At 54.0% G+C, this 25,359-nt stretch overlaps 1 protein-coding gene across 8 annotated transcripts in view; it reads right to left on the bottom strand.

Annotated features, from left to right (window-relative positions):
* LOC137355614 (adhesion G protein-coupled receptor E1-like) overlaps window positions 1–23,427 on the bottom strand; it is a 79,787-nt gene extending 56,360 nt beyond the window's left edge. For 4 of the 8 annotated variants that reach the window (XM_068020952.1, XM_068020947.1, XM_068020950.1 and 1 more), the window contains exons 1-2: window positions 23,301–23,426; window positions 656–748 (exon numbers count right to left, since the gene is read on the bottom strand). In XM_068020952.1, the coding sequence (XP_067877053.1) occupies window positions 656–748; window positions 23,301–23,331 (124 nt within the window). In that variant the 5' untranslated portion in view covers window positions 23,332–23,426. Of the gene's footprint in view, window positions 1–655; window positions 749–23,300 lie in introns of all 8 variants that reach the window. The other 4 variants (XM_068020945.1, XM_068020949.1, XM_068020948.1 and 1 more) reach the window with 2 other exon arrangements.
* Window positions 23,428–25,359: the final 1,932 nt, after the last annotated feature.

Here is a 25,359-nt window from a genome sequence, read left to right as displayed (position 1 = left end):
GGTGGGGGGAACCACCTTACCCCAGGCCAGGAACCACTTTACCCACCCCCCCCCATCCACCCCAGGATCCCCCCTACCACTAGACCAAACGACCACCCCGCCACCGCCCTCGCTGGGGCCTTCCGGACTGGCCCCGGCAACCCCACCTCATCTACCTCTGTTCTGGGATTCCACCACTGGGCCCCGAGTCCGAGGCCTCTGCAATACCGGCAGTGGCCACCGCTCCCGGTGGCACTACTGGTACTGCTGAGCTGCTGGCCCTCGGATTGTGATACTTTGAATCAAAAAGACCGGAGGATCACTCCGGGGGCGGAGGAGGGGCACGAAAAGGCAGAGGTGGGGTTCCCCCTGCCTTTTTGACCTGACACCAGGAGCCCTGCCTCCAACACAAATACAGCCCCATGAAGGAAAGCCTGGATCAGATCTCTAGAAGGGGACTTGACCCCATAATCCTCTGTCTTCGAGACAAGAGTGCTATCCACGGAGCCGCAGATCATATCATTCAGCTGCAGGTTGGCTTTGTGGCCAATCAGCGGCCTTCTCATCATTCCTGTGACATGGCAAAGGGAAGGCCCATCACCAGACTGACCATTCATTTAATTAAAAAGAGGAATAAGGACCCCCCCTCAAGTCAAACCTTTAGGTTCTAACTCACCAATACAGGTCATGTTTTCTGCAAGGTAAAATCCAAGGCCACAATTAATGATTTTGGCTACACATTGATTCCCTATGTTGCAGAAGTAAATCACTGTAAAAAAACAGAACAAGACTCAGAGATGGGAAGAAATACATTCCGATGTAGTTAAATTACATTACAGAGCTCGAGGTATAAGCAGAACAGCCCCAGAAAATGATTTGCCAATTAATTACTTGATCTAAAGAGATGCAGATTTTTTTTTTAATACATTTATGGGATGTGGGCATCGCTGACTAGGTCAGCATTTATTGCCCTTCCCTAATTATCCATGAGAAGGTGGTGGTGAACTGCCTTCTTGAACCGCTGCAGTCCATTTGGGGTAGGTACACCCCCAGTGCTGTTAGGGAGGGAGTTCCAGGATTTTGACCCAATGACAGTGAAGGAACGGCGAGATAGTTCCAAGTCAGGATGGTGTGTGGCTTGGAGGGGAACTTGCAGGTGGTGGTGTTCCCATGCATTTGCTGCCCTTGTCCTTCTAGTTGGTACAGGTCATGGGTGTGGAAGGTGCTGTCGAAGGAACCTTGGTGCGTTGCTGCAGTGCATCTTGTAGATGGTACACACTGTTGCCACTGTGCGTCGGTGGTGGAGGGAGTGAATGTTTGTGGATGGTGTGCCAATCAAGCGGGCTGCTTTGTCCTGGATGGTGTCGAGCTTCTTGAGTGTTATTGGAGCTGCACCCATCCAGGCAAGTGGAGAATATTCCATCACACTCCTGACTTGTGCCTTGGAGATGGTGGACAGGCTTTGGGAGTCAGGAGGTGAGTGATTCACTGCAGGATTCCTAGCCTCTAATTCCACTGGCACGGGTTAACCCATGCTGCTGCCTTGGGCTGCCCCTCATTGACTCCTCGGGCAGAACTCTTGGAACACTGAGGGATATGGAGGCAGACCGATAACATCACAGCCTGCACTCAAATCCACAAAGTCCAGTTCAAGGCCATATAGTGCAGCTGTCAGTTGAGGCGAGGACTGGGCTTCATTAGGTCCCCATGGTTGAATAGTTTGCCCAGGCTCAGTGACGAATGGCCACTTGGCAAATTCTTGGATAGCGTCTAGTTATGGTAATTCATATCCAGCAAGAATCAATGCCTTCAGAGGGGAGAAATTTGCAGGCAGTAAAATGAATCCCTGTTTTATATGGAACAATAGGTAATCCAAGAAAATAAGGTAGGAATTTAACGATAAAGGACTTCATCAGGCCTTGACACAACCTTGTGGAGTCCTTTCCAAAATCTGCTGCCTTTGTATTGGTCTGGTTGAGCTGCAGTTGCACTCAGTCCACCAGGTGGCAGCCTATTCCATTAGTTTGAAGTTTTTGGAAGGCGAATTCCCGTTTCCTGCTGGATTTTTATCGTTTGCTACAGTAACTAACAGCCATGCCACGAGTATCTCAGCTGCAGACCTGAGCTGCGAGCATTGTGGAAATGTGCACAGTTATATTTGTGATCAAAAGTGGGAGGAGTGTTGCATTCAGCACCAACCTACATTCATATAGCTCCTTTAACGTAATAGAATGGTGTAAGTCACTCTTAAAGCCAATCCCAGCATCGCGTGCTTAAATGGCCTCTCGCGCATCCTCCATTTCAATTGCTTCACCATTGGCGGCTGTGTCTTCAGCTGCCTGGGCCCTAAGCTCTGCAATTCCCTCCCTAAAGCTCTCCACCTCTCTCTCCTCCTTTAAGTTGCTCCTTAAAACCTACCTCTTTGACCGAGCTTTTGCTCTTTTGTCCTCATATGTGGCTTGGTGTCAAACGTTGTTTGCTAAATGCAAAGTGAATTGCTTTCTGGTATTTTACAATGTTAAGGGTCCTATGTAATGTTGCTATCTACACATTCGCAACTTTCCAAGGGGGTTGGAGGGGATGGGTCTAGTCACTGGAGTGAGATTAAGAGCTGGAACGCTGTTGTAACCCAACTGCTTCACTAATGTCCTTTAGGAAGGGAAATCTGCCATCCTTACCCAGCCCAGCATCCAAGTGACTCCAGTCCCACACTAACGTGGTTGACTCTTAAATGCCCTCTGAAGTGGCCGAGCAAGCCGCTCAGTTGTTTAGGGCAACTAGCGATTGGCAATAACTGCCAGTCTTGCCTATGGTGCCCACATCCCAGGCTTGAATTAAAGAGCAGCTAGATGGGTTATGGGGTCTTGCGTATAAATTATGTAAAGTAAGTCCAGAGCCTGGGTACTGAAATGGTACCAGGGAAGATGGACTTCAGTTACGTGGAGAGATTGGAAAAGCACGGACTGTTCTCCTTAGAGCAGAGAAGGTTAAGGGGAGATTTAAGAATATGACGGTTTTTGATTGAGTAAATAAGAAGTTATTTCCATTGGCAGGAGGGTCAGTAACCAGAGGGGACAGATTTAAGATAATTGGGCAAAGGTGTGTAGAATCTCGTTTTCGATGGAGTGAGTTGTTGTGATCTGGAATGCACTGCCTGAAAGGGCAGTGGAAGCAGATTCAATAATAGCTTTCGAAAGCGATTGGATAAGTACCTGAAATTTGCAGGGCTGTGCAGCAAACAATTGGACAGCTCTTTCAACATGGGTACAGTGGGCTGAATGGTCTCCTTCTAATGGAAAGGGTGGTTGTTGCTGGGCAGGTGATGGGAAGTTTATAAATATAGTTTGTCCAAACATGTCCAACACTCTTTTAGAAACTGACCTCATCTCCTCACCATATACCTCAATCCCACCTACCCCCCACTTTCTCATAATCACACGAATCCTTCTCTCTCCGGAAGCAGAGGTAGAGAGATCTAGGGAGGGAATTCTTCAGCTTCGGCAGCTAAAGGCACAGCTGCTAATGGTGGAGTGATGGAAATTGGGGATGCGCAAGAGGCCAGAATTGAAAGAGTGCAGGGATCTTGTAGGATTGTAAGGCTGGAGGAAGATACAGAGATAATGAGGGGCGAGGACATGGAGAGATTTGAACACAAGATGTGAATTTTTCAGTTGAAGCATTGGTGGATCGGGAGCCACTGTAGATCAATTAGGGAAGGGGTGGTGGGTGAGCGAGTTTTGGGGCGAGTTCCTATGTGACAGCAGTGCTTTGGATGCAGTCAAGTTTATTTAGTGACATAATGACTGACATTTATTCATGGTCTCCCATGTATCACTGAATGGAGCCTGACCCTCTTTATCCCAACTTTGAGACAAATGTGTTGGTTATTGTTCTGGGTTGTCTGCGTCTTGCTGGTTGCCAATGCCATCTATAGTTTAGACACAGGTCTTTCATCTGTGAGGTCAAGGTTCAGAGCCAGTACCAACTGACAGGACTAAATTCCTCCCTCCTCACCCATTGTTAGGATCTTATATAAACTGTTTCAATCACAATACGAATTTGCCCCATATTCAGTGGTACATTGACGATCACGCTCAGTTTTACTCTGCATCTAATTCGTGCTGTACCTGTCCTGGGGAATGTTTGATGAGACAGTGTAGAGGGAGTGTCATGCTAGGCCCCCACCTGCCAAGAATGAGGCACATTAATTTTGTCATGAACATTGATTTTAAACTGTGACTGGAGTGAAGAAAGGACTTGTTAAACAGATCAGCCATGGCTGGAAAAGACATTTGCATATTAACAGACAGTGTTTGGAAGGACAAAGCAGCCATTCCCTGACACATTCAACCCACAATGGACTTTTGATCACCAGACGCTGAAGGTGGGGGAGCTCACATTCCAGATTGACTGCTAAGATGGCCGAATGCACAAACGGACGTGATCAAACCAGCTGGTCACATGAATAACCTGCTGGGCAACCTGAGTTTTTTGAATTTGTACAAACAGTTTGGGCAGAAAGCAGAATGCCCCTGGACTGAGAAGATCTCTCCTGGCTGGCTCGCCACAGCATCTCCTATCTGCCTGCTCCCATCTCTTTCTCACAAGCCTCTGAATCCACTGAAGACACATGAACCCCAAGAGAGAAAGGTCTCCTACAGATAACAAGATCTACCTACAATCGAGGACTCTACAGTGAGCTTGAAGAACTGGAACAAAAACTCTTCAGAGATTGCCTCAAACTTTTCCACTGTATTTTTCTTCTGCTCTTTTCTGTCTCTATTTGCATGTGTGTATCGCGTATGCATACTAGCGTGGCCATGTCATGTAGCCGTAGGTGTTAACCGTTTTCGAGTTTAAGTTCAATTTTAATCAATTTCAATCTTTCTTCTTTAAATCTAAGAAAACCTGTTTGTGCTGGTTTCTTTGCCTTATAATCGGAAAGCAGTGAACAAGGATTCACCAAGGGGGAGCTAAAGACACCGTGTGTTTAAAATTAAACCCTGTGACAGTAAGACCAGGTGAAGGCTGAGAGGGAACCCTAGACCTCTTCCTCACCAGATCATAACAGGAGTTTTAATCTGTATCTAACCCCATGGTGTACGTGTCCTGGGAGTGTTTGATGGGACAGTGTAGATGGAGCTTTACTCTGTATCTAACCCCGTGCTGTACCTGCTCTGGGATGGTTTGATGGGGACAATGTAGAGAGAGCTTTACTCTGTATCTAACCCCCATTTTTTTTTTCTTTTTTTCTTTTTTTTTTCTTTTTTATCTTCTTTTTTTTCTATGGGGACAGTGGAGAGGGAGCTTTACTCTGTATCTAACCCCCGTTTTTTTTTCTTTTTTTGGAGTGTTTGATGGGGACAGTGGAGAGGGAGCTTTACTCTGTATCTAACACCCGTTTTTTTTTCTTTTTTTGGAGTGTTTGATGGGGACAGTGCAGAGGGAGCTTTACTCTGTATCTAACCCCGTTTTTTTTTTTGTCGAGGGAGCTTTACTCTGCATCTAACCCCCGTTTTTTTTTTTTTTCTTTTTTTTTCCCACAAGGTGACCTTTATACCCCAGGCCCCTTTTATATTTTTCACATCGAGGGGGCCTTTATCCCTCAGGCCCCCTTTATGTACATATTTACAGTTTTAAAATAACTTTATTAAAACAGATAAATAAACAAAAAACTCAAATTAAAATGCCATTCTCGGCGTCGACGATGCACTCCAGTCCCTGCGGTGCCCACCGGTCGCGAAAGGCCTCAAGCGTACCGGCGGACACCGCATGCTCCTTTTCCAGGGACACCCGGGCGCGAACGTAACCGCGGAAGAGGGGCAGGCAATCGGGGAGGACGGAACCCCCGACGGCCCGCAACCTGGACCTGTGAATTGCCACCTTGGCCAGGCCCAGGAGCAGACCGACGAGGAGATCCTCCTCCCGGCCCAAGCCCCTCCGCACCGGGTGCCCAAAGATCAGGAGCGTGGGACTGAAGTGCAGCCAGAATTTGAGGAGCAGCCCCTTCAGATACTCAAATAGGGGCTGCAACCTCGCACACTCCGTATAAATGTGGAACACGGACTCGTCCAGGCCGCAGAAAGTACAGCTGGCCTGGGAGTCCGTGAACCTACTTAAAAGCCTATTGCACGGGACTGCTCTGTGCAGCACCCTCCATCCCAGGTCCCCGATGTAAAGGGGGAAGACTCCCGCGTAGAGAGACCTCCATCGGGGTTTCCCCTCGCCGCCAGATGGCAACGCGGACCGCCAGGGCGTGTCCGGCCGGCTGACGAGGGCGAGGAAGTGGAAAGTGTGCAGGAGCAGCCCGTACAGGAAACCCCTCCGCGCCGATTGGAATGGCACGGAGGGCATTCCCGAGAGGCGGCTCGGGTTGTGCGGGACCGGCTCCCGAGGAGGGTTTCGGGGCCTGGGTCCGATGAGCAGTTCCGGCCCAGCGGGGGTCAGCTCGGCCGGGATCGCTCCGCACTCCCGAGCCCCCTCGCCACCCGCAGTGAGGGGCGTCCCGGGGGTTTCGGCTACTCCTCCGCCCGCCGGACCGTCCCCGGAGTCGGCCGCCCGGACAGCCGAGGCGCTCTCCTCCGCCGGCGGGGGAGCGCCCTGACTGGAGGCGACCATGTTCCAGACTCGGAAAAGATCCCGGTAAAAGACAGGCAACTCCCTCAGAGAGGCGCGGCTAACGGACTCCACCGGGAGCTGCGTGTCGTCTTGAAGGCAGTGACACTGGCGGAAAAAATACGTCGCCAGCGCACACCATCTGGGAGGACGCTCGACGTACAGGTATCTCTGCAGGGTCCGAAGGCGGAGAGTCGCAGCCTGGGTGCGGACGCACACCAGCGACTGACCGCCCTCCTCGATCGGGAGACTCAGGACCGCGGCAGAGACCCAGTGTTTCCTCTTGCCCCAGAAGAAATCGACGAGTTTCTTCTGGATCTTGGTGGCAAATACAGGGGGCGGGGCCAAAGTGACCAACCGGTACCACAGCATGGAGGCCACCAGTTGGTTTATGACCAACGCTCGGCCCCTGTAGGAAAGCACTCGGAGCAGTCCTGTCCAGCGTCCCAGCCGAGCGGTGACTTTCGCCTCCAACTCCTGCCAGTTTGCCGGCCAGGCTTCCTCAGCGGGGCTAAGGTGGACTCCCAGATAGAGGAGGTGCGTGGTGCTCCACGCAAAAGGTGTCATCTCCTCCGGCAGGGAGTCCACCCGCCACTGACCAACCAGGAGTCCGGAACATTTCTCCCAATTGATCCTCGCGGAGGACGCGGCAGAAAAGGTCTGCTGGCAGTCGCGCATCCTCCGCAAGTCAACGGGATCTGTGATTGCGAGGAGCACGTCGTCGGCGTAAGCCGAGAGGACGACCCGCATGGCCGGCTCGCGCAGAGCCAATCCCGTCAACCTCCTGCGAAGCAGGCACAGGAAGGGCTCCACGCAGATGGTATACAATTGGCCGGACATGGGGCACCCCTGACGCACTCCTCTCCCAAATCGAAGGGGCGCCGTCAAGGAGCCGTTAACTTTGACTAGACACTCTGCGGCGGCGTATAAAAGTCGGACCCGGGCCACGAAATGCGGCCCGAGTCCGAAAGCGCGCAGAGTCCCGAAAAGGTAATCGTGATCCACCCTGTCGAACGCCTTCTCCTGATCGAGGGAGAGAAAGGCGACCGACTGACCAGTCCTCTGGGAAAGATGGATCAGGTCCCGGACCAGGTGGATGTTGTCCTGGATGGACCGGCCCGGGACCGTGTAGGACTGGTCGGGGTGGATCATGTGGGCCAGCACGGAGCCCAGGCGGGTAGACATAGCCCGGGCAAAGATCTTATAATCCGTGCTGAGGAGGGAGACCGGACGCCAGTTTTTAAGCAGGCGGAGATCGCCCCTCTTCGGCAGCAGGACGATGACCGCCCTGCGCCACGAGAGGGGCATCTCCCCGGTCGCCAGGCTTTCCCCCAGGACCCGCACGTAATCGTCCCCCAGGACGTCCCAGAACGCCCTGAGGAACTCCACGGTCAACCCATCCAGCCCTGGGGATTTGCCCCTCGAGAGCTGGTGGAGGGCGCCAGTCAGCTCCGCCAACGTGAGCGGAGCCTCCAATCCTTCGGCGCCCTCCGGGCTGACCTGCGGCAGGTCCTCCCACAAAACTCTGCGCGCATCCTCGCTGGACGGATCCGGAGAGAACAACGCACTGTAATACGTCCGGACCAGGAGGCCCATTCCCTCCGGATCCGTGATGGAGGATCCGTCGTCGGCCAGCAGCTCGACGAGCTGCTTACGGACCCCCCGCCATTTTTCCAGCGAGTAGAAGAAGGGTGAGGCGCGGTTCAAATCTTCCAGGATCTGGATCCGCGACCTCACGTACGCGCCTCGGGACCCTATGAGCTGCAGGTTCCTCAGCGCGCCCTTCTTCTCTTTGTACGCCTGCCACAGGGCCGGGTCCGCGACGGCATGACCGAGGCGGGATTCCAAGTCGAGCACCTCCCTCTCAAGGCGCCCGATCTCGGCTTCCCGCCTTTTGGTCGACCCCTTCGCGTACTCCTGACAGAAGACGCGGATGTGAGTCTTGCCCACATCCCACCATAGCCTCAAGGAGGGGAAGCCCCCCTGCTTCCTTCTCCAGTCGGCCCAGAATCGACAGAACGAGTCCCGAAATCGCACGTCCTCCAGCAGCCGGTTGTTAAAGTGCCAGTACGCGGACCCCGCCCGCGTGCGGAGCGGAGTGAACTCCGCCCACACCAGGCGGTGGTCCGAGCACGGCACCAGCCGCATGGAGGCCGCCGAAACGCGGGAGACGTACGCCTGCGAAATGTAGAGGCGGTCGATTCGCGACCCCCCTCCTCCAGACCTCCACGTGAAGGCGCTGGAGTCGGGATGGAGATTCCGCCAGATGTCCACCAAGTTAAGGGAGCTGATCAGTCCCCTCAACTTCTCCACCGACGCTTGGCCGCGCTGGGGACCGGAGCGATCCCCCACCTCGAGGGTGCAGTTAAAATCCCCCCCGAGGATGATGCACTCGCCGCTATCGATGGAGCTCAAGAGAGCGGACACTTCTTCAAAGAAGCGCGCTTGCAAAGCGCCGGGCCTGGGCGCGTACACGTTCACAAAGTGGAGCGGCACGCTACCCAGGCGAACGGCGAGGTGGAGCAAGCGGCCCGGCACTAGCTCCTTGACCCCCAAGATCTCCGGCTGAAAAGTCGGGGCCAACAAGATAGCCACCCCACTAGAAATAGGGGTGAGGTGACTCATGTAGACCCCACCCTGCCACTCCAGGAGCCAGGTGGCTTCGTCTCCCGGAACGGTGTGGGTTTCCTGCAGAAAGCTCACCGCGTATCTCCCTTCCCTAAGGACTGAGAGATTGTGAAATCTGCGGTGAGCCCCTCTGCTGCCGTTGATGTTGAGGCTGGCTATGGTTATCTTCATGTCAAAGGTACTTAAAACCCGTCACCAACAGCTCACTGTGAGGAGGGAGTGGAAGTGCACCTGGCCCTCCACTCCCCCAGCAACCCATTGGGGAACACATTAAAACGGCGCCTCTCAACCAGTTTCACGTCCGCGCGCTTGCCCGCTATCTTAAGGGCGGCACGGACGGACTGGATGATCAGCGCCAGATTCGACCAACGGTCGAGGGCCAGCTGAACTTTATTGCGGCAACCCCTGCAAGCCGCGAGGAAATCCCGGAGTTCCGCCGTGGGGATGAGAGGAGATTCGGTGGGAGGCACGAGGGACTCCACCACCTCACTGGCGATGGAATCAAGATCATCCTCCGTGCCCCGCACCGAATCCCCATCCTCCTCCGGGTCGTCACCACCAGCGGCCAACACATCCACCACACACTGTGGGGCGGACGTCCCGGCCGCGCCAGCTGGTCCCGCCTCCGTCACGATCCCACCCCCAGGATCGATGGCGGAGGAGTCCTCTCTGGGTTCTATTGTGAAACTGGAGCCTGTAGGCACCAGCGGCTCAGGACCCCCCTCCACCTCCGTCCCCAGGGCAATGAGTGGTCCAGGGGAGACAGAAGTTCCCGACTCCGGGAAACCAGCCGGAGCCGAGATTGGAGGCGGAGGGAGGAGGCTATCTCCCGCTCCGCCAGCACCCACAGGCCCAGCAGGTGGGGCAGCATTCTCAGTTATAACTGGGTCGGGTGTCTCCTGGTTGGTGGTGGACTCCGGCTGGGAGGCCCGACCCTCTGGGGCCTCGCCCTCTCCTTCATTCAGGACACCCGACCCAGTAGCAGTGGCAGAATGGGCGGCTTCCCCAGGCTCCCCCACCACAAGCAGGGCCCCACTTACTCCTTCAGGAGGGGCCTCATGTACCGGGGCCATCCCCTCCCCTCCATCCTGAGGAATAGGGAGCACCTGCCCGGACTTTGCAGCCTTGGTGGTGGCGGTAGGGGAAACCTGGGGACCCGAAACAGGAGACAGCTCCCCTCCAACAGATGGGCCCTGCGCCTCAGGGCCCCTTGTTACCTCTGTGGAGGGGTGCCTTCTCCTCTTTTTCCCAGTTGTGTGCGGAGGCTCAGAGACCTCCATATCATCAGAGGCCTCCACCTCCACACTCTCCTTTTTTTTATTCACCCTGGGCCTGAGCCCAGCCCTGGGGCAAGTTGACTTCCCGAGATCGGGCCTTGGGCTGAGCTCAGGCTCGGGTAGTGTCACGATATCCAGGGGACGCGCCTCTCGATGTTTATTTCTCCTCCGCGCCTTCCTTCCACTTGGACGGTCATCCCCCTCCCTGCCGGAGGCCATGAAAACCACAGCCTCCGGTACCGACTGAATGGTATCTGGTGGTGGTGTAGTGGGGGTGGGAGGAGGTGCAGCGTCGCCACCCTGGGCCGCTGAGTTGGAGTTGGCAGCCGGGAGGTTGGGGCAGTTCTTACGAACATGCCCCACCCCCTTACAGACATGGCACCGCACCCCGTCCAAGGTCCAGAAGACGCGGTAGGCCGTCCCCTGGAATTCTACATTGAAGTGGCCCTCTGTCACCTCCTCCTGCGCCAGCCGCATGAATAACTGGCGGCGGAAGGAGTAGACGTGTCGGAGGCTGTTCTCCCGAAGACCGAGCGGGACTGGGGTGAGCCCCGTCTTTACCTCCCCCAGATGGTGCAGGTGGGGAAGGAGGAGCTCACCAGGGATGAAGGGTGGGACATTGGATAAAATGAGCCTTTGCGCAGTGGCCTCCAGGGGGTCCACTGGCAGAAAGGTCCCGCCCACGGTGAGCCCCTTGCTCAGAGCCAGGGACACCGCCCGCTCGGTCTTCAGGAAAAACACTGCCTTCCCGTACATTTTAGAGGCTGCAACAATGGCCGAAGGGCCGACAACCTCGGCCATTGCTTTCACGCATGCCTCTATAGTCATGTTCGGGTGGACGTAGCTCTTGACCCCATGCTTCGTTGTTAATAAAGCAAACGGTGACGGGGCAACAGGTGCAGCTGCAGCAGCCGCAGCAGCATATGAACGGGAAGGCCCCGCCACCGGCGAAGAGGGGCTTGCCATGGGGTCTAAGAGCTACGTCCACCCCCAAGAAACAAAACAAATTTACACAATTTTTTTTAAAAAGCAAACTTTAAACAAGGTGGAGTGGGAGTAGAGGAGGATGGCGTAGGATGGTAAAGGAAAAGGGGAGGATAGGTGACTGAGGCGACTGAGTGGAGGAAGGGAGAGAAAGGCTAAAAAGGATGTTTGTTCCAACTGCCAGTTGGAGCACCTTTATCACAATTAGTCCAAACTTGTTTGTTGTCTTCCAGTTGGGGGAGGCTTCTTCGCCCGGGACGGCTGGAGCCGCCCGGTACTCTCCTCTTCTGATTTTAACAAGACAGTCTTCACCCGGGCAACTCCAGCTGTCCCGAGCAGGCAGTTGGGGTGGGGAGGGAGCTCCCTGTGTGCAAACACCAATACAAACACAGGGGCCCCTACTGGATTTGGCTGCCCCACCCCTGAGTCTTCAGGCCTCTTCTCCCTCCCCCAAACAGTTTAAACTTAATAGTCTTTCAGGTGCCCTGACACCCACCTCTCCAGAAAAATTGCAGCCTTCCTTGATGGTTTCCCTCCACTCTGTATTCACCTTTCTCCAATCTCTCTCTCCAGTTGCTGCAGTTTCCACTCTGTATTCAACTTTCTCCAGTTGCTGCAGTCTCCACTCTCCTCTCTGCAATTGCTGCAACACAGGTGCAGCTGCTCCCCCTGATTGCTGGCAGGAAGTGCTCCAAATTGACCAGCCAATCCCAGTGCTGTACCTGTCCTGGGAGTGTTTGATGGGACAGTGTAGAGGGAGCTTTACTCTGTATCTAACCCCCGGACTGTACCTGTCCTGGGAGTGTTTGATGGGGACAGTGTAGAGGGAGCTTTACTCTGTATCAAACCCCGGTTTTTTTTTTTTTCCTTATTCTGTATGTAACCCATGCTGTACCTGCACTGGAAGTTTATGATGGGACAGTGTAGAGGGAGCTTTACTCTGTATCTAACCCATGCTGTACCTGCCCTGGGAGTTTATGATGGGACAGTGTAGAGGGAGCTTTATTCTGTATGTAACCCATTTTTTTTTTTTCTTTTTTATTAAAAACAGAAATAAACAAAAACTCAAATTAAAATGCCATTCTCGGCGTCGACAATGCACTCCAGTCCCTGCGGTGCCCACCGGTCGCGGAAGGCCTCAAGCGTACCGGCGGACACTGCATGCTCCTTTTCCAGGGACACCTGGGCGCGAACGTAACCGCGGAAGAGGGGCAGGCAATCGGGGAGGACGGACCCCCCGACGGCCCGCAACCTGGACCTGTGAATTGCCACCTTGGCCAGGCCCAGGAGCAGACCGACGAGGAGATCCTCCTCCCGGCCCAAGCCTCTCCGCACCGGGTGCCCAAAGATCAGGAGCGTGGGACTGAAGTGCAGCCAGAATTTGAGGAGCAGCCCCTTCAGATACTCAAATAGGGGCTGCAACCTCGCACACTCCGTATAAATGTGGAACACGGACTCGTCCAGGCCGCAGAAAGTACAGCTGGCCTGGGAGTCCGTGAACCTACTTAAAAGCCTATTGCACGGGACTGCTCTGTGCAGCACCCTCCACCCCAGGTCCCCGATGTAAAGGGGGAAGACTCCCGCGTAGAGAGACCTCCATCGGGGTTTCCCCTCGCCGCCAGATGGCAACGCGGACCGCCAGGGCGTGTCCAGCCGGCTGACGAGGGCGAGGAAGTGGAGAGTGTGCAGGAGCAGCCCGTACAGGAAACCCCTCCGCGCCGATTGGAATGGCACGGAGGGCATTTCCGAGAGGCGGCTCGGGTTGTGCGGGACCGGCTCCCGAGGAGGGTTTCGGGGCCTGGGTCCGATGAGCAGTTCCGGCCGAGCGGGTGTAAGCTCGGCCAGGATCGCTCCGCACTCCCGAGCCCCCTCGCCACCCGCAGTGAGGGGCGTCCCGGGGGTTTCGGCTACTCCTCCGCCCGCCGGACCGTCCCCGGAGTCGGCCGCCCGGACAGCCGAGGCGCTCTCCTCCACCGGCGGGGGAGCGCCCTGACTGGAGGCGACCATGTTCCAGACTCGGAAAAGATCCCGGTAAAAGACAGGCAACTCCCTCAGAGAGGCGCGGTTAACGGACTCCACCGGGAGCTGCGTGTCGTCTTGAAGGCAGTGACACTGGCGGAAAAAATACGTCGCCAGCGCACACCATCTGGGAGGATGCTCGACGTACAGGTATCTCTGCAGGGTCCGAAGGCGGAGAGTCGCAGCCTGGGTGCGGACGCACACCAGCGACTGACCGCCCTCCTCGATCGGGAGACTCAGGACCGCGGCAGAGACCCAGTGTTTCCTCTTGCCCCAGAAGAAATCGACGAGTTTCTTCTGGATCTTGGTGGCAAATACAGGGGGCGGGGCCAAAGTGACCAACCGGTACCACAGCATGGAGGCCACCAGTTGGTTTATGACCAACGCTCGGCCCCTGTAGGAAAGCACTCGGAGCAGTCCTGTCCAGCGTCCCAGCCGAGCGGTGACTTTCGCCTCCAACTCCTGCCAGTTTGCCGGCCAGGCTTCCTCAGCGGGGCTAAGGTGGACTCCCAGATAGAGGAGGTGCGTGGTGCTCCACGCAAAAGGTGTCATCTCCTCCGGCAGGGAGTCCACCCGCCACTGACCAACCAGGAGTCCGGAACATTTCTCCCAATTGATCCTCGCGGAGGACGCGGCAGAAAAGGTCTGCTGGCAGTCGCGCATCCTCCGCAAGTCAACGGGATCTGTGATTGCGAGGAGCACGTCGTCGGCGTAAGCCGAGAGGACGACCCGCATGGCCGGCTCGCGCAGAGCCAATCCCGTCAACCTCCTGCGAAGCAGGCACAGGAAGGGCTCCACGCAGATGGTATACAATTGGCCGGACATGGGGCACCCCTGACGCACTCCTCTCCAAAAGCGAAGGGGCGCCGTCAAGGACCCATTAACTTTGACTAGACACTCTGCGGCGGCATATAAAAGTCGGACCCAGGCCACGAAATGCGGCCCGAGTCCGAAAGCGCGCAGAGTCCCGAAAAGGTAATCGTGATCCACCCTGTCGAACGCCTTCTCCTGATCGAGGGAGAGAAAGGCGACCGACTGACCAGTCCTCTGGGAAAGATGGATCAGGTCCCGGACCAGGTGGATGTTGTCCTGGATGGACCGGCCCGGGACCGTGTAGGACTGGTCGGGGTGGATCATGTGGGCCAGCACGGAGCACAGGCGGGTGGACATAGCCCGGGCAAAGATCTTATAATCCGTGCTGAGGAGGGAGACCGGACGCCAGTTTTTCAGCAGGCGGAGATCGCCCCTCTTCGGCAGCAGGACGATGACCGCCCTGCGCCACGAGAGGGGCATCTCCCCGGTCGCCAGGCTTTCCCCCAGGACCCGCGCGTAATCGTCCCCCAGGACGTCCCAGAACGCCCTGAGGAACTCCACGGTCAACCCATCCAGCCCTGGGGATTTGCCCCTCGAGAGCTGGTGGAGGGCGCCAGTCAGCTCCGCCAACGTGAGCGGAGCCTCCAATCCTTCGGCGCCCTCCGGGCTGACCTGCGGCAGGTCCTCCCACAAAACTCTGCGCGCATCCTCGCTGGACGGATCCGGAGAGAACAACGCACTGTAATAAGTACGGACCAGGAGGCCCATTCCCTCCGGATCCGTGATGGAGGATCCGTCGTCGGCCAACAGCTCGACGAGCTGCTTACGGACCCCCCGCCATTTTTCCAGCGAGTAGAAGAAGGGTGAGGCGCAGTCCAAATCTTCCAGGATCTGGATCCGCGACCTCACGTACGCGCCTCGGGACCCTATGAGCTGCAGGTCCCTCAGCGCGCCCTTCTTCTCTTTGTACGCCTGCCACAGGGCCGGTTCCACGACGGCATGACCGAGGCGGGAGTCCAAGTCGAGCACCTCCCTCTCAAGGCGCCCGATCTCGGCTTCCCGCCTCTTGGTCGACCCCTTCGCGTACTCCTGACAGAAGACGCGGATGTGAGTCTTGCCCACATCCCACCATAGCCTCAAGGAGGGGAAGCCCCCCTGCTTCCTTCTCCAGTCGGCCCAGAATCGACAGAACGAGTCCCGAAATCGCACGTCCTCCAGCAGCCGGTTGTTAAAGTGCCAGTACGCGGACCCCGCCCGCGTGCGGAGCGGAGTAAACTCCGCCCACACCAGGCGGTGGTCCGAGCACGGCACCAGCCGCATGGAGGCCGCCGAAACGCGGGAGACATACGTCTGCGAAATGTAGAGGCGGTCGATTCGCGACCCCCCTCCTCCAGACCTCCACGTGAAGGCGCTGGAGTCGGGATGGAGATTCCGCCAGACGTCCACCAAGTTAAGGGAGCTGATCAGTCCCCTCAACTTCTCCACCGACGCTTGGCCGCGCTGGGGACCGGAGCGATCCCCCACCTCGAGGGTGCAGTTAAAATCCCCCCTGAGGATGATGCACTCGCCGCTATCGATGGAGCTCAAGAGAGCGGACACTTCTTCAAAGAAGCGCGCTTGCAACGCGCCGGGCTTGGGCGCGTACACGTTCACAAAGTGGAGCGGCACGCTACCCAGGCGAACGGCGAGGTGGAGCAAGCGGCCCGGCACTAGTTCCTTGACCCCCAAGGTCTCCGGCTGAAAAGTCGGGGCCAACAAGATAGCCACCCCACTAGAAATAGGGGTGAGGTGACTCATGTAGACCCCACCCTGCTACTCCAGGAGCCAGGTAGCTTCGTCTCCCGGAACGGTGTGGGTTTCCTGCAGAAAGCTCACCGCGTATCTCCCTTCCCTAAGGACTGAGAGATTGTGAAATCTGCGGTGAGCCCCTCTGCTGCCGTTGATGTTGAGGCTGGCTATGCTTATCTTCATGTCAAAGGTAATTAAAACCCGTCACAAACACCTCACTGTGAGGAGGGAGTGGAAGTGCACCTGGCCCTCCACTCCCCCAGCAACCCATTGAGGAACACATTAAAACGGCGCCTCTCAACCAGTTTCACGTCTGCGCGCTTGCCCGCTATCTTAAGGGCGGCACGGACGGACTGTATGATCAGCGCCAGATTCGACCAACGGTCGAGTGCCAGCTGAACTTTATTGCGGCAACCCCTGCAAGCCGCGAGGAAATCCCGGAGTTCCGCCGTGGGGATGAGAGGAGATTTGGTGGGAGGCACGAGGGACTCCACCACCTCACTGGCGATGGAATCAAGATCATCCTCCGTGCCCTGCACCGAATCCCCATCCTCCTCCGGGTCGTCACCGCCAGCGGCCGACACATCCACCACACACTGTGGGGCGGACGTCCCGGCCGCGCCAGCTGGTCCCGCCTCCGTCACGATCCCACCCCCAGGATCGATGGCGGAGGAGTCCTCTCTGGGTTCTATTGTGAAACTGGAGCCTGTATGCACCAGCAGTTCAGGACCCCCCTCCACCTCTGTCCCCAGGCCAATGAGTGGTCCAGGGGAGACAGAGGTTCCGGACTCCGGGAAACCAGCCGGAGCAGAGACTGGAGGCGGAGGGAGGAGGCTATCTCCCGCTCCGCCAGCACCCACAGGCCCAGCAGATGGGGCAGCATTCTCAGTTATAACTGGGTCGGGTGTCTCCTGGTTGGTGGTGGACTCCGGCTGGGAGGCCCGACCCTCTGGGGCCTCGCCCTCCCCTTCATTCAGGGCACCCGACCCAGTAGCAGTGGCAGAATGGGCGGCGTCCCCAGGCTCCCCCACCACAAGCAAGGCCCCACTTACTCCTTCAGGAGGGGCCTCATGTACCGGGGCCTTCCCCTCCCCTCCATCCTGAGGAATAGGGAGCTCCTGCCCGGACTTTATAGCCTTGGAGGTAGGAGAAACCTGGGGACCCGAGACAGGAGACAGCTCCCCTCCAACAGATGGGCCCTGCGCCTCAGGGCCCCTCATTACCTCTGTGGAGGGGTGCCTTCTCCTCTTTTTCCCACCAGGGCGCAGAGGCTCAGAGACCTCCATATCATCAGAGGCCTCCACCTCCACACTCTCCTTTTTTTTATTCACCCTGGGCCTGAGCCCAGCCCTGGGGCAAGTTGACTTCCCGAGATTGGGCTTTGTGCTGAACTCAGACTCGGGTAGTGTCACGGTGTCCAGGGGACGCGCCTCTCAATGTTTATTTCTCCTCCGCGCCTTCCTTCCACTTGGACGGTCACCCCGCTGTGAAAACCACAGCCTCCGGTACCGACTGAATGTTATCTGGTGGTGGTGTAGGGGGGGTGGGAGGAGGTGCAGCGTCGCCTCCCTGGGCCGCTGAGTTGGAGTTGGCAGCCGGGAGGTTGGGGCAGTTCTTACGAACATGCCCCACCCCCTTACAGACATGGCACCGCACCCCGTCCAAGGTCCAGAAGACGCGGTAGGCCGTCCCCTGGAATTCTACATTAAAGTGGCCCTCTGTCACCTCCTCCCGCGCCAGCTGTATGAATAACTGGCGGCGGAAGGAGTACACGTGTCGGAGGCTGTTCTCCCGAAGACTGAGCGGGACTGGGGTGAGCCCCGTCTTTACCTCCCCCAGATGGTGCAGGTGGGGAAGGAGGAGCTCACCAGGAATGAAGGGTGGGACATTGGATAGAATGAGCCTTTGCGCAGTGGCCTCCAGGGGGTCCACTGGCAGAAAGGTCCCGCCCACGGTGAGCCCCTTGCTCAGAGCCAGGGACACCGCTCGCTCGGTCCTCAGGAACAACACTGCCTTCCCATACATTTTAGAGGCTGCAACAATGGCCGAAGGGTCGACAACCTCGGCCATTGCTTTCACGCATGCCTCGATCGTCATGTTCGGGTGGACGTAGCTCTTGACCCCATGCTTCGATGTTAATAAAGCAAACGGTGACGGGGCAACAGGTGCAGCTGCAGCAGCCGCAGCAGCATATGAACGGGAAGGCCCCGCCACCGGCGAGGAGGGGCTTGCTATGGGGTCGCAGAGCTACGCCCACCCCCAAGAAATAAAGCACATGACAGTTTTCTTTAACACAAACAATATGATGGGGGAGGTGGGGATGGGAGTAGAGGATGATAGGGTTGAAAAGGACAAGGAGAGGTGAGGATAGGTGGCCGAGTGATGGAAGAGAGAGAACAGCTGCGAGGATGTTACAGTTCACTTGGTGGTTGGAGCACCTTCCTGCAGAGTCTACAGTTCAATCTTCCAGTTAGGAGAGGGCTCTTCGCCCGGGTCGGCTAGAGCCGCCCGGTTCTCTCACTTTTCTGTTGTTGTATTAAGCTAGTCTTCAGCTGGGCAGCTCCAGCCGTCCCGAGCCACACAGTTGGGGGTGGGGAGGGAGCCCCTTCTGTGCAGGATGGCAGATAAACACAAGACCAAATACAAGGGCTCCCTATAGAATTTGGCAGCCCCACCCCTGGATCTTCCGGTGCCTCCTCCCTCCCCCAACAGTCCAAACAAACAGTTCTCTGGTGCTCCAACACCCACCTCTCCAAAATGACTTGCAGGTCTTCTTAATCGTTGAAAAAGTGCAACAGTTCCTCAGTAAATGCAGCTGTCTCCACTCTATAGTCACCTCTTTGCAGTTATTCCACTCTCCTCTCCCCAGTTGCTGCAGTCTCCACTCTCCACTCTGCAATTGCTGCAACACAGGTGCAGCTGCTCCCCCGATTGCTGGCAGGAAGTGCTCCAAATTGACCAGCCAATCACCGTGCTGTACCTGTCCTGGGAGTGTTTGATGGGGACAGTGTAGAGGGAGCTTTACTCTGTATCTAACCCCGTGCTGTACCCGTCCTGGGAGTGTTTAATGGGACAGTGTAGAGGGAGCTTTACTCTGTATCTAACCCCGTGCTGTACCCGTCCTGGGAGTGTTTGATGGGACAGTGTAGATGGAGCTTTACTCTGTATCTAACCCCCATTTTTTTTTCTTTTTTTCTTTTTTTTTTCTTTTTTTTTCCATGGGGACAGTGGAGAGGGAGCTTTACTTTGTATCTAACCCCCGTTTTTTTTTCTTTTTTTGGAGTGTTTGATGGGGACAGTGTAGAGGGAGCTTTACTCTGTATCTAACCCCGTGCTGTACCCGTCCTGGGAGTGTTTGATGGGACAGTGTAGAGGGAGCTTTACTCTGTATCTAACCCCGTGCTGTACCCGTCCTGGGAGTGTTTGATGGGACAGTGTAGAGGGAGCTTTACTCTGTATCTAACCCTGTGCTGTACATGTCCTGGGAGTATTTGATGGGACAGGGTAGAGGGAGCTTTACTCTGTATCTAACCCCGTTTTTTTTAGGGAGCTTTACTCTGTATCTAACCCCGTGCTGTACCTGTCCTGGGAGTGTTTGATGGGGACAGTGTAGAGGGAGCTTTACTCTGTATCTAACCCCGTGCTGTACCTGCCCTGATTGCTAAGCCAAGTCTCTGTCATCAACATTGGATATGAACAGCTGGTCGGCCTCACTGCCTGCATTTGCTGTCATCCTTCACTGCAATCTCACCCACCTTGTGACACCGCAACTTTTGCTGTTAACTGTGGCTGTAGTATTCTGACCTTTCAGTCAGTATGTTTTGGATTCATCGTCCCTCTCAGAGACCTGAAGCACAAAATCCAGCAGTACTGAATGAGTCTGCACTGTCGGAGGTGCCGTCTTTCTGATGAGATATTAAGCTGTGGCCCTGTCTCGGGTGGATGATGTTGTGCCACTACTGGGAGAAGTGCAGCCACACTATCCATCATGTACTGGCCAACATTTATCCCTCAATCAAATTTACTAAAGCACTTTATGTGGCCATTTAACCCATTGTTGTCAGTGGCATCTTGCTGTGTTTCATACATTACAACTGTGGCTAGACTTCAAAAGAAGTATGTCATTGGCTGTAAAGCACTTTGGGATGTCATGAGCCCACAAAAGGCGTTATATAAATGCAACTTCTCTCTATTTTTGTTACTGTCACAGGAGGAATTAATGAGTTAAGGGAGGGTTACTGTTTGGCTTGGGCCTAAATCTCAGCTCGAGCCATTGATTTGACGGAGTTGGGGGATGACAGAGTACCTGGCCATACCGAGGGGGGTCCATCTGTGTAATAAACGCTTGGATAAACCTTCTGATGTTTGTTCATTATTATGGTGACAAGGTGAAAAAAACGCTATTGCTTTCACTGATACATCATAATATTGTATCAAAAAACAATCAGAGGCTTTCTCTCCTCCCGCCAAAACTGAAAAATATGTCAGCAACTTTGCCATGATAGACAGTGCCCCTTTGAAAGCCCTGGGTATACACCATTTTTGTGTGCACCGCACCATCCTGCATCGGACTACCAGATCTTCAGAGCTTACGAATTCCACACAGTGAAACAAAAAAACGTTCTGTCTGAGCACCTGTGCGGGGATTGAGGCATCGGAGGTGACAAAACCGGCAGGGCTGAGCAGAATGGTTCCACATTGTAACAAGGACGGCGTTAAGAAAAACCCAACTGCGTCCATTGATCCACTTCAAGGAAGAGAGCCCATCACCCCTACGCAGTCTGAATGCCACCTGACTCCAATCCCACACTTCATGGTTGCTTCTCAACACCCTTGGAATTTGTGGAAACAATTCAGGGCAACTAGTGTCGGGCACTATCTGAGACGTTGTGAGTCCAGGTCCAGAGGGTAAAATAAAGAAAAAAAACCGGTCATGACTCCACATTTTAACCAAAATCCAACACCCTTTAAACACTCATCCGGCTCCCATTGGGGCCAAAATGGGCATTCTTTCATTCACAACCTTTGGCTCCTTTCACCCCTGCTCCCCCACCAGCTGCTGACCGGTTGGGTATAATATCCAGGCAGTGCCAGCTGCTATCTTGCCTGAGATGCCAGTTACACTGAGGGCATCGAGCTGGAGCCTGAACCCCTGCCCTCACTCGACAGCGAGGGATGTTCGACACGTTTTGTTTATTTGGAAATGGGGAGAACAGGACAAGACCTTTGATGAGCTGTGTTAGTTGTGTAATGATTATCAAGAGAACCACTAAGCCGGAGGCAGTGTGACCCGATGAGGGGACGGACAGACCTGAGTATCTGGGCTCAGTCTTTTCAATGGATGGTGTGACAGGGACTTGGCTCAGTTTTCTGAATGCCGCCCTTTAGTTGGATTTTGATGCCCTCCTGTCACCTGTAGGTACTTTGGACTGAATTTAACACAATGTCTCACTTCAGGTCTCTTCCAGTGTCTGGTGGCACCTTTCCAGGAGTTTATCTAAGAGATACTGACTTGGAAGATCCTGCATTTGATATCAGTCTACAATGAGAGAGCTGATGTCAGGGAGTATTGCGATTGGCCTCAGTTCACCAGGAGAGGGTAAAATTGGACAGGGTTGATATACTGATCGTTACCCATTGGTTCCGATGCTCCCCATAGTTGAATAGACCGGCCACACTCACACACTCTGGGTTGCAATTGAGACAAGGGATTGGACTGGAGATCGTGGGGGGAGAGGGGAATGGCGATCGTTTTGGACCTGTTCTCCTGAAAACAGTCAGTAATTTGAGAGGAGAAATCTGACGAGATGCCGGGTGGTGCGCTGAAATCAAAATTGGTAGCGGCATGGTCCCGTCGGTTGGGTTAAGCTCCCACTTCCCTCCAAGAGGGCGACACACTGCGCTCTCCTGAACAATGTTCTCTCTGAGCTACGCGGGGGCGCCGCTGTGCCGCAGACTGGAAGGTACCGCACAGTGCAATATATAGGCTGTGCACAACCAAGAAACCATTGGCAGGACATTGGTCCTGAAGCAAGCTGGCCCCAAACATGCCAGGTGAACAGCATCCGCTCACCCACTGTGGCCATCGGGGATCCCATGTAAGATAACTCAAGAGACCTCGACCCAACTGAACCCAAGCACAGCATTGCCAGAGAGTGGAGCAATCAAGACACAAGTAAAGCACCAATGAAGCTACATTCAGACAAAACAGTGAGACATTACGACTCCCAGCAGGACATGTGGGATTCACTCACAAGTCTTCACTGTAGTGAGATACAGTACAGGAAAAAGCCCAATGAAGAAGTTGTGCCAGTGCACTTTCTGAGCAAAACTGTCACCTCAAATTATTTCAATTTGTACAGTAGGCACGATCCTACAGCTCTCCACATTTATAACCCAGTCTAGAAACGGATGTCTTTTCAGTTCAAACTGACTCAGTGCAAACACTTAACCCACCCCAGTTACACGCTACTGAAATCCGAGGGAAGACTTCACAAAGTTCCCCTTCAACACTCACTCCCTGCAGGCAGCCGGCTTTTGCTCGGGTCAACACACTCATTGTTTTCCAGTCAGCTCCACCATCCTGCCCATGAAAAGGCAGCTATTTTTAGTCTTCAGGGCTGGTTTGACAACTGACCGAAAAATTCCCAAGTTAGGCGGAGGGGCAGGAGCCAGAGAAAGAGAGTGGAAAACGGGATTTGCTGAGGTGATTTCTCAGCATGAGGAGGAGAGAAAAGAAAAAAGCAACGGAGGTGAAGAAACCTCACATAGAGAGAGCCGGAGATAGCAGACAGAGAGAGAGAGAGAGCATGAAAGAGACATAAAATCAGGAGATAGAGACCAAAATAGGGAAATTAGTGAGGAAGAGAGAGAGAGCCCAGGAAAGAGACATAAAATAAGGAGATAAAGCACACACTAAGAATAGGAAGAATAGTGTGGGAAAGAGAGAGAGCAAAACATCAGAAAAAAGTATCCAGAGAAAAAATGTGAGAAAGGAAGGGTGAGAAATATTGATGTAGATGATAGGGACAATTTGTGCACATGGCTATTCGACAGAAAGGAATACAGAGAGAGAGATAGGGTAGAAAATATATTATAACCTTAAAGAGAGGGAACAACAATATTTAACAGTATAATAATGATCAAACAGTCCTAAACACATAGCAATCTTCCCAACAGCAATCACACATTACATACCAAGTATAAGGAGGCTGTATTTGGTGCCCATTGTTTTCTCAGTAAAGTTTAACAGTCGTAGCTAGTCCAGTTGTGCTCTTGTTCTAACACTACGCTCACCCTTTTCCTACTACTGAGATCATCTGGCAAAACGACAACAGTTGTAGTCATAAACACCACCCAAATGGGAGGAGCAACCTCGGGCCAGCCTCTGAGACTGCTTGCTTTATTAAAGAAGCAGCCTGTTTAGACAGAACTTCAATTTACGTCAGGGAATCTTCCTTGAGGGCTGAGTTTTTTCCAGTCTTTGTGCCACAACAGCTCAAGTACAGTAAGGTTTGAGGCCCTGAATCTGAGGAATCTTTGACCTCTCTCTTCTGCTGTTGGGTATCTAACTCTATGCACCCCACATGTGTCTGAAAATGGGTGCTCTGAATTTCTTAGCCATTATCCCTTGTTTGTACTTCTTTTAATACTTTTCCTCTTCTGCCCCTTCTCTTGAAGGTACGGATTGTCAGGTAGGTGATAAGTTTCAATGGGAGCTGGTCGTCACCGAGCAGATGACCCTTTAGCTGACACCGCCCTCTCTCAGCATCGCCTCTTATCATTGACTGCCAGCGACATCCTTTGCATCCTGATTTTTAGCCGGAGGTTGGAGCAGTGGGACACAGCTCGGCGCAACCAGTAAAGATTGAGGGCGGAGAGCGCAGGGCCCATCAGAAGTCGGGTGTATCTCACCCTGCTACAGAGTAGCTCACATGACAGCTTGCACAGCCCTGAGCCTGGGTTGGCCGTGGTGCAACACGTCCATCGACGTCCGCAGGTGGTCGCGGCCTCTCGCCCCTGTCAACGGGAACATAGCTGCGCTGCGTAAAGGGCTCACCCCGAACCCAGGTGCTGGCTGAAGCTGAGAGTTGAATACAAAGGAACAATTACAGAGCCTAGAGCATGAATTAAAAAAAACAGATGAATTAATCTGCGTGTAACGTGCCTCATGGTTCATATGGGACTCAATCTAGTGACAGGAAGGTAATAATACTGAGAGGGAGGGACCAATGTCAGGCTGACCTTAACATTGTGTCACATTTAGTGGTCCTTGTACCATTTTTGGCTTCTGTCCTTATTCAAACTGGATTTTAATTTAATAACAATTGGAAAGCAAACTGAACAAATCCTGAACTATTTCTTCAAGTGATTGTATTAGAAGTGACCTTTATTTCAATGCTGCCATCTTCCTCTACTGTGTCTGGTTCTCCTGCACAATCCTGTCCGACTGTGGGCCACAAACTGTCCAGCGATTAAAAATGAGCAAACCTCCTTGAGAATGTTGGTACTTTCTCCTAACTTTTAAAAGATGAGTATTAATTAATAATTTTGTAGACCTTTTTTTTTAGATTAGAGATACAGCACTGAAACAGGCCCTTCGGCCCACCGAGTCTGTGCCGACCAGCAACCACCCATTTATACTAATCCTACACTAATCCCATATTCCTACCAAACATCCCCATCTGTCCCTATATTTCCCTACTACCTACCTATACTAGTGACAATTTATAATGGCCAATTTACCTACCAACCTGCAAGTCTTTTGGCTTGTGGGAGGAAACCGGAGCACCCGGAGAAAACCCACGCAGACACAGGGAGAACTTGCAAACTCCACACAGGCAGTGCCCAGAATTGAACCCGGGTCCCTGGAGTTGTGAGGCTGCGGTGCTAACCACTGCGCCACTGTGCCGCCCATGGATGTCGAGTTCTGCATGGGTTTAGAAACATGCAGCTCTTTCTGCAATTCAATATTTACAATTTTATAATAAAAGATGGGGAAAATTCCTTGGGATATTGTCCTGCCTAGCCACAAGCTCAGAAATTTCCCAGTTAAAGTTTACCGGAATTGCATTGCAGCGTGTTCATTGAATCCCATGGGACCACAGTTGACAAGTCTGACTGAACTGATATCGTGCAATCAAGATGTGGTCCTACAGCCCTTTGACAAGATCATAGTACCATAATTTTCCAAATATAATATATGCATTTTCCCCCAAGTTTATCTTGAAGTTAGGGTGTGTATTATATGTGGTAA

Source organism: Heterodontus francisci, chromosome 43 (assembly GCF_036365525.1).
Source record: "Heterodontus francisci isolate sHetFra1 chromosome 43, sHetFra1.hap1, whole genome shotgun sequence".
NCBI lineage: Eukaryota > Metazoa > Chordata > Chondrichthyes > Heterodontiformes > Heterodontidae > Heterodontus > Heterodontus francisci.
The sequence above is the reverse complement of the archived record's forward strand: the minus strand, read 5'-3'. Positions and strand labels throughout refer to the sequence as shown.